Source organism: Myodes glareolus, chromosome 6, assembly GCF_982192425.1.
Source record: "Myodes glareolus chromosome 6, mMyoGla1.1, whole genome shotgun sequence".
NCBI classification, from domain to species: domain Eukaryota; kingdom Metazoa; phylum Chordata; class Mammalia; order Rodentia; family Cricetidae; genus Myodes; species Myodes glareolus.
Genome location: NC_142031.1, coordinates 43,691,793 through 43,701,461, shown reverse-complemented (window position 1 = coordinate 43,701,461; position 9,669 = coordinate 43,691,793). Strand labels below are relative to the sequence as shown.

At 36.9% G+C, this 9,669-nt stretch overlaps 1 gene segment (V, D, J or C); it reads right to left on the bottom strand.

Moving 5' to 3' along the window:
- Nucleotides 1-2,160: 2,160 nt before the first annotated feature.
- On the bottom strand, nt 2,161-2,850 carry LOC148121766 (immunoglobulin kappa variable 3-15-like). The segment is given in 2 exon segments: nt 2,161-2,579; nt 2,762-2,850. Coding segments are annotated over 2 exon segments (453 nt in total).
- Between the last annotated feature and the right edge of the window lie 6,819 nt (nt 2,851-9,669).

The following is a 9,669-nucleotide window of genomic DNA, read 5'->3' as shown; positions in this document are numbered from 1 at the left end:
ACCTCACATCAGACAGAGAGCTGATCTTCAAAATATACAAAGAATTCAAGATATTGTTCATCAAAAGGAGAAATAATTCAATATACATATGCTTTCAATTAATCATTTAATGATTACTTATGACTATTCAAATATTTTTTAGTGTTATTTATCCCTTTTTGTTACCTCTCCCTTTGTTTTACTGTCCCATCACTACTTACATAAAATTCAACTCCATCCATTTTAACTGTTCTATTAACCCTGTTTCTAGAACTTCTTCCACCTCAATGGGCTATTTTTACTTTCCTTGTTTCTGAGGCTCTTTCAGGTTACATATGTACATCAAAAGATGTGGAGTTAAGACCTATAAATTAGATAAATCTTGTATTTTTATTTTTGGGAAGGATACTTACTTCCTCTGTATAAGAATTTTACAAATATAATGAAGGATGGTATATTTAAAAGAGTAATTATCTGAATAGAACTAACCATTATCCAGTCTGAAGGGCTACTGTCAGTATTAGTGTGTGATATAAGATGTTGCAGCTGTACCCCTTTTTTACTACCATCAACTGCCAAAATGTATTAAGAACCAGACAGCCAATGGTGGCTTTTTTTTCACAAAACTCAAATATAAACTGATTAACTTTGAGAAAGGCCATACTCTGTCTTAATTTTGCCCATAGTCATGAGGAAACTATTGGATGGCATTCTATAAGAGACAGGTGAGAACTGAGGACACGAAGTTCACTACTGTCTGTACCCTGGATGAAGGTGCCAAATATTTCAAGAACCCAATACAGATGTTTACTTTCATGCATAAAATTGATAGCAGTTTAATTTTCTAAAAGAGAGTGACTGTTTTCCATTATTGACATTTTCATTTGGTGTTTATATTGTCATATATATTCTAAATAAAGATTCAGTTCTAGGTGTCCCCTTAATACTATTAATTTGGTATATTGATCTGAGAAAATGTTCCTTAACAAGTGTCAAACACTATTTATTATAAGACTGAATGAATAGACGATTCATTTTCTTGAAGCAAAATTATATTCAACATTAGCACAGTAAACATTGGAGAGAAGTATCTCAGTCTCCACCTAGATAAAGCAGGAGAGGAGACAGCATCAAGGGATGTGTACCAGGAACAGGAGGCATGGATTAGATATTCTACATGATCAAACATTATGTTTTCTTTAATGTTTAGATCCTATATTGTTACAAATACTGTGGTAGTTTGAAGGTCACTTGCCCCCATAGCCTCATGTATTTAAATGATTGACACTTATCAGATGTGTCCCTGTTGGAGGAAGTGAGTCAATGAGAAGGTGGGCTTTTATTTCAGAGAAGCGGAAAACATTTCACTTATACTGCCTACTGCTCAAGATATAAAGCTCTCAACTACCTCTTTAGCACCAAGTCTGTCTGCATGCTGTTTTGCTTCCTGCCATGATGATAATGGACTGTAATTCTGAACTGTAAGCCAGCCCCACCTAAATGTTTTCCTTTATAACAGTTGCTCTTGTTATGGTGTCACTTCCAGAAATATTACCCTAAATAAGGCAGATACCTAAATCTGTGCAAGCACGTGTGTGTGTGTGTGTGTGTGTGTGTGTGTGTGTGTGTGTGTCTGTTTACGTTAGAATGTCTTTGGGAACATGTGTATGTTACATAAGAATGTAAGAGTGACTATGGGAATGAAGGAGATTAGTTATAGGGAAGGTGGGAGTTAGAAAGGAAAAAGGGGGTTTGAATATTGTCAAAATATGTGGCATTGTTTTTGAAACTCAACATTATGACAAAATATATATAATGAGTCAATTTGTGAAAAAAAACACAGTTAACTAAAAACTTGAGAGAAATTCTTGGGAGACCAAGAGTTACAGAGACTTCCACGGTCTGTCAAAAGCAAAACTCCAGTTATCTTCCAGATCCATTAGACGGAGTATAGTCTGGCAGTCTCTTGATTTCAGTCCATGAAGAAACAAGTTGAACTTTTTTGTTTCAAAATTACACAATAGTGAATTTATCATGATCAACCCACAGATTTTGTACAGATGAAATAAAATATAAAAGTAAAAACAGACTCAGATGTTTTTACTTCATTTTTTTAAGGATCTTCATTAGAAAGGCTCTAGAAGGTCATCTGTTCATTAATTATCTACGTGAATTTTCATCAGCGAGTCAGGCACACTACCTCTCATGCAGAGGGGGAAGTGTGCAGGTCCAGGACTGTGTGTGGTGAAGGCAGCTGGTGAGACTCTCAGATGATGTTTTTGTTGGAGGCTGAAGCACTGTGGGAGGATAGCTGTTATGCTGCTGACAGTAATAATCTGCCAGGTCTTCAGCCTGAACACTACTGATGGTGAGAGTGAAATCTGTCCCAGATCCACTGCCTATGAAGCGATCAGGTACCCCAGTGTACCGAGTGGATGCTGAGTAGATCAGGAGTTTAGAAGCCTGCCCTGGTTTCTGTTGATACCATGCTATAGCTGTACCCACATTCTGACTGGACTTACAGCTCATGGTGGCTTTTTCTTCTACTGATACTGGCAGGGATTTGGGAGACTGGGTCATCACAATATCCCCATAAGTACCTGCAATTAGAGATAATCAATGATTATATAAATATAGACATAAATACTTCATGGTACAAATGTTGAAATTTAAAATTTTTCTAATGGCATTATGGCTGCATACTATCAACTTCCTATAGGGAATAGTTATTTCTCTATAAATGAATTGCTTTAATATATCATAATACTTTTAAATATCTCACCAGACACAAAGAACAGCAGAAACATGAATATCTGGGTCTGTGACTCCATCTTAATGCCTCTGCCTGTCTGGCACAACTTCAGTTCTCTAAGCATATCATGGTTTGTAAATATATGAGGTTCTGGGATGGCCTGTGAGGAACTATGCAAAGCAGTCATCAAATAAGGAAGTAAATTGCCTCAGCAGTGGGGTGTGAGATTATTCAGCTCATATCAACAGTCAAAAATACCATCAAAGAGAGTAAAAATATCACTCAGAACAAAGTCAACACAGAAGTTAAAGGACCAACATTGAGCTCTCAGACCATACATGACTAGATGCTATCATGACAGGCTTCTAATCACAATCAAAAACATTTGTAGCAGATAAGTTTTACCGATATCATAGTAGAAATACACTTGGTTGCAATCCAGAGGAATCACTAAATACCCAGGAAAATAATAACAAAGAAAAGAAGAGGAAGCAGGGCAAGTGGAAAGGAATAAAGGAAGAAAAGGACATGGGAAAGGAGTGGAGAGGAAGGAAAGAAAGAAGAGAATGGAGAGGAGGATATAGAAGTTTAGACTGTGGTCAGAGGGGAATATGAGGGGGAGAGAGGCAGAGTAGCAAAGAGAATGAAGTACAAATATTTTAAAAGAAATTTATTTTGGCTTGACACTCAGCTCAGTGTTAAGAACATTTATTGATATTTTAGAGGACCCATATTTGTTTTCATGAACTCACATGATAGTTCTCAGCCATCCATACCAGCCATAATTCCATTCATGGCACTCACATGGCACACACACATGCACATATACATTTTGAGATGCGAATCCTCAGTTTCTGTTCGAACTACCATGTCTTCTGCCTGTTGCTTCATTTTTACCATCACGAAGTCTAATTCTTGGAAAGCACAAATGAACTCTTTCTTTACAAGTTGTCTTGATCATAGCATTCCATCACAACCATAGAAACATAACTAATAAAATGGGAGAACCCATCAAACAGATTTGTAATTGTAAGAAGAAACACACGTAACGTGAACAATTGTATGTGGTCTTTAAGACCGTCATTCTCTGCTGTATCTGTGGGTTCCAAAGCCCAGCAGATCAATTTGTTTTTAAGAAATGTATATATGGTATTAGTTAACCTATTGCTTACATGAGGCCTTAGATTTACTCTTCATAAAAATTACATTTACTCATAAATATGAGGTATAAGTCTAGAAGGCAGAGTCCATCAAAGCAAAATCATGCCTTCTTTAGTATACAGTCATATATCTGGATCTCCACATTTGAAAGGAGATATAAAGTGTTCAGAGTGATACATGACCCATGAAGAAGAGGCAAGGAGCAGATTTTTGGTTTAGTAACAAATCTATTTTATGTACCCCTTAATTTATAAATCTCAAATATTTAAACATAATTACAATTGTAAAAGGTAAACTAGGAGAGGGAAGGAAACTTGTGGGAAAGGTAACATAGGACAGAAATAGTGGCTAAGGGGAGTATCTTAGAACAACTGCTGCTGTGATGAAAAATTATGACCCAAAGCACCTTAAAGAAGGGAGAATTTGGTTTTCTTACACTTACAGGTAACAATCTATCAGTGAGGGATGATAGGGCAGATGCTCAAACAGGAATAGTACCCAGAGGCAGTGACTGACCAGAGACTTTGGGAGAGTGTTGCTTACTGGCTCCTTTCTCATGACTGGTTCAGTCTGCATTATTGTAGAATGAAGGAACATCAATCAAGAACAATCTTCACCCACAGTGAGCTAAGGGGTCCCATCGATCACAAGTTAAGGAATTGTCCTACAATCTTGCCAACAGCCCAGTTTTATAGAGGCATTTTCTCAGATGAGGTTCCCCGTCTCTGATAACTCTAGCTTATGTCAATTTGACACTAAAAATTCATCAGGACAGGGTATAAATAAGTTTATAGATCATAATCTTGAAAGAATTTTCTTATATGAATCCCAACACTATGTACAATGAATATATACAAACAAAGCTTATGTTTTAGCCAGAATAAATAAGGGTCAGGATCTGTTAGTGATAAACATCTGAGACTCTGTTGCTGCCCATCTATGTTCTGTCATATGATGAATACAAAAAGTATTTTACACTCAGACTCGAAAATGTGTATCAGTTTAATTATTTACATGTTCAGTGTTTGTCAAATAATTTAAAGTATACATTCCTGACTAATTCAACTGATTTTATTATTGCCATGACTCCTGACAAAAAGTGTATTTTTTACAAAATAATTCTGAAAAAAGTAAATTTATAAATAAGAATGTAAGACATTCAGTACAGAAAAAATTATTTATTACTGTAATTTCAAGATTGTCTATTTGAAAAATATGAATGGCTAATATTAAATGAATATTCTTGAATTATTGCCAAACTACTAGTTTTTATCATAGGACACATAAGACTTAGACTGCTAGATTTGGGGAGTCTGTCAATAGGTTTGAGGTTTTTGCTAAGTGCTATTAGAGCTTTTGGGAAAATGCTCAAATGAATGCATATTTTCTATCAATATATTTAGGTCACTGTTGTGTTGACATGTTAAGAGGAGAAAATATGGAGACCATCAACACTTGTGGTCAAGATGAACTGATATGTGTTTTTTTCTGCCTTACATAAAATATAGAAGATAATAATAATTGTAAGGCCTGAAATTGAACGTCTTCTCAAGAGACCATTGCTGGAAAGGTCATAGGCCGTAAGGTAGATTCTACCATTGTTATTTTGCTAAATGGGGATGGAATAAACTGTTTTTTAAATCCTCATATTTAATTGAATAAATTGGTGCTGTTCTTAGAATTCATCCTAAAAGTTTCTTGTTATAGTAAATTGTGCTTATAGCAGATTTATAGCTCACAACTGGTCAAAGTTAATAGAATTAGTGAGTGGAATGCTCATTTATGAATGGCACATTTCATCACAGCTTGGGGATCATCATGGAAGAAGAAACAGAAAGAACTTAAGAGCTAGACGTTGTGGGATTGTACTGTGACACAGTGTCTTCTAGGATGGACATGGCCCGTGTACTCATAAACAAACTACAACTAAGGTCACTTTTACAAGATTTTTCCCATCATCATTTCATTTTGCAACGGGAACTTGCCCATGTGATCTTTCACTGAAGATCTGTGAGTAACTTATGGGTGCTGGAAAAGGAGGGTCTTGTTTTATTAAGCAGTATATTCCACATTCTGATAAATAACAAACATTCAGAAAGTAACTATAATTAAAGTTAGAAACAAAAGTCAGCAAGTTGGAAATAATATTTTCTCAACAGGAAAAAGGACAGGAAGACAGAAATTAAGTGGGATGAAATGTGAAACCTTAATACATACATGAACAAACATTGCCAAAAAATTTTAATTTAAGCTTTAAACCATAAAAAGTTCTACATAAGGAACTGGTATACAATTACCATTTGGTAACTTATTCTTATGCTATGTAGAAAGAACTCTCAGTTTCCTGACCCCAAAATTCCTGGCTTGGAATCAGCACACTAACCCCAAGGTGGGCAACAAAGCAGGAATTTGCATCTAGGATTCTGCAGCTATAGTAACAGAAAGTTATTTCAAGAGAAGGGGGTTATTTTAATAGGTCTGACGTAATCACAGGAACTCTTAAAATATAGATTTAGAGTAAGATCAGAATGATGCATGACTTAATCAGTACTTGATGTTGGAGGAGTCTCCATTCCCAGCTTTTGGAATAAAGTCAACATGATTCACAGTAAATAAATTAATTAAAGTAAAAAGTAAAATCAGACCTAACAGTCTCTAAGTTTAAATGTTGAAAGATCTTAAGTACAGAACTGTGCACCACTATTCTTAGTTATGAAGATTAATGCATGAAAACTGATGAGCTGCTAAACTAATGGTCATTTGTGACTCAAGAATAGAGAAAAGGATGAACTACATACTGTTAGAATATTGCAAGTTTTATACCGATGTCATCTTCCCACAGAGCTCATGACATGTGAATTTTATGACATCCTACATACAGGCAGCAGTGCCTTACAGTGCTTCTGTTTCCACCACAATCACCTGCCTAAGTTCCCACATTCACACATTTGTTCTCTACTTTACAAAGGCACAGATAGAAATATTCACATGAAGAAGGTCATGATCTGTTATTTCTGTGTTCATGGGCATGTTCAATGATCATCATAGGAACAGTGGAAAAGGTTTTCTACAAGGGTCAGGAAAGAACTGAAGACAATTGCTGTCTTCATCTTGAATGAATGCCCCAGATATTTCAGTTGTCCAACACAGACGTTTAATTAAATGGAAAATTACTAATGTTCACACTGTTATGTTATTCTGGGGGTGAGTGGCTGTTTCCCATTTCTATTAGATTTTTATTGTATACTAATTCAGATATACATGTGTCCTTTTCAAACACGGAGTCCTAGGTGTTATCCTTTAATATGTTTATTTGTCAGGGCTTATCTACTAATTGTCTTCAAAGAGGTGGGTTAGAACTCACCTCATATATACAGCCATTTGGGATTAATTGAACCATGAAGTTTCTAACTGAATCATTAGATTAGCCCTTTGATGATTTATATTAAGTTATATTGGGAGGTGATGCAAAGCAAGAGATGGAGAATGAAGAATGAGAAGGTCACCAGATTTATACATTTATAAAGGATCATTTGTCCCTGGTGTATCACTTCTCTCCAGTTCTCTCTGTCTCTGTCTCTTTCTTTCTCCCTGTCTCAATCTATCTCTATTCTTCTCATCGCCCCATTAGGAAAGTGTCTTGTAAATTTAAAATGATTGTCAGGTCAGTTATTGAACATAAAAACGTCCTTTGAAATTACATAAACAAATTGAAAAATTGGAAAGCCTACATGATGGAACAAACACACATATTAGTTTAAGAAATGTTTGCCTCAAAGCTTTACCCTTTTTACAAACCATACTTATACAATTTTATGGTTGAGATTTTTGGGGAAAGACACAGCTGACTGACTGAGACTCACTGAGTAGCAAACGCAAGAGGTTTTATTTTTAGCCCTGGAGGTCTGTGGGAGGAAGTTATACCTTACTGACAGAAACAGGTAACGGCATCATCAGCCTGCACAGGATTGATGGTGAGGGTGAAGTCTGTCCCAGACCCACTGCCACTGAATGTAGTAGGGACCCCAGATACTAAGTTGGATGCTCCATAGATGAGGAGTTTGGGGGGCTGTCCTTGTTTATGTTGGTACCATTGCATATAATTACAGTCACATGCAGTGACACTCTTGCAGGACCTGAAGGAGATGGTGGCCCTCTTCCCTGGAGACACAACCAAAGGAGCTGGAGATTGGGTGAGCACAATATCCCCAGTGAAACCTGGAATAAAAACCATAACTTTTTGTCACAGATATATTGAAAGGACCCTGATGTAAAACTATTGTGTGTGGAATCTGAAACAGCAGTCACGAGCTACATTCTGAAATGCCATAAAATAAAAAAAGGTATACTTAAAATTAATTAATGCTATAATTTTAATGACCAGGGCACCAAAGCATGGAAAGCAGTGATTGCAACAATGGATGTTCCCTAACACTACATCCTCTCACCTGGAACCCAGTGTGGCAGTGTGCATAGCAGGAGAGCAGCTGGCCCCATCTCTGAGACCTGGACTAGAGACTGCTTCTTGGGCACTGACAAGTTGCCTTTAAAGATACTTTGTGCAATATGCACTGTAGCTGATGTCTCAATGTGCAAATCATGTCAAGATACACTTGACATGATTCTCAAAGTATACCTGCTCTTGTGTCACCATGTAGCAGTTAAGAGTGGCAAAGAATTCCCTAGAGTAGTTTAGTGTATCCCATGTGTTTGTGTGGCTTGCTCTGTGGAGTCATCATGCTCTGTTATTTTGAGGTTCTACATGGGGTGTGCACTCTGACGGCTCTTCTTTGAAGGATGTGAGTTTCAGGAGCACTGCTATCTCAGAATAAAATGGTTTTAAAATGTCCTTAATTTTACTTCATGTGTATTTTATTTGTATGTATATCCTTATGCCTGATGGCCCTCTATTCCAGAAGAAGGCATTGGGCCCCTTAGAACTATTTGACAGATGGCTATTTGCTGACATATGACTGTGGGGAATAGAACTTTTGTCCTTTTTAAGAGCAGAACGGACTCTTAACCACTTAGCCATCTCTCCAACCTCAAGCTAATATTTATGTACCTCATAAGCAACGTATTTTTATTGTGATAATTTCTACCAAGAGAAAAATATCAGAATTAATAAGATGTAAAGAGAACAATATGTCATGGTTAGATTAGAAGGGGAAGTTGGCTCCACTAAAAGGCTTCAATCTAAATGTCATCAGGAGCAGAAGAGGCAGTTAGTTGTGAATAGGGTGAAGAAGGAGGTAGGAAACATAAACTTAAAATGAACATATTGTTGAATATTTTTTCACAATGTGAAGATGTGTCATTCTATTGGTTTAATAAAAAGCTGAAAGGCCAATAGTAGACAATTTTCAGGGCAGAGCAGATGTTAAGAAAAAGGAGGAGACTCCTGGGATGCAGAGCTAGCAGCATGGGGATTAAAAATAAAGGTACCTGAGCCACATAAAAGAATGAGAATTTTTTCTTTTTTATTTATTTATTTGTTTATAAAAATTTCCACTTCCTCCCCTCCTCCCCATACCCTCCCATTCCCCCCACTCCCTCTCCTCCCCCCCACTCCCTCTCCTCCTCCCTCTCCAGTCCTAAGAGCAGTCAGGGTTTCATGCCCTGTGGGAAGTTCAAGTTCCTCCCCTCTCCCTCCAGGTCTAGGAAGGTGAGCATCCAAACAGACTAGGATCCCAAAAAGCCAGTACATGCTGACGAAACAAGACCCAGTGCCATTGTAAATGGCTTCTCAGTCGGCCCCCATGTCAGCCACATTCAGA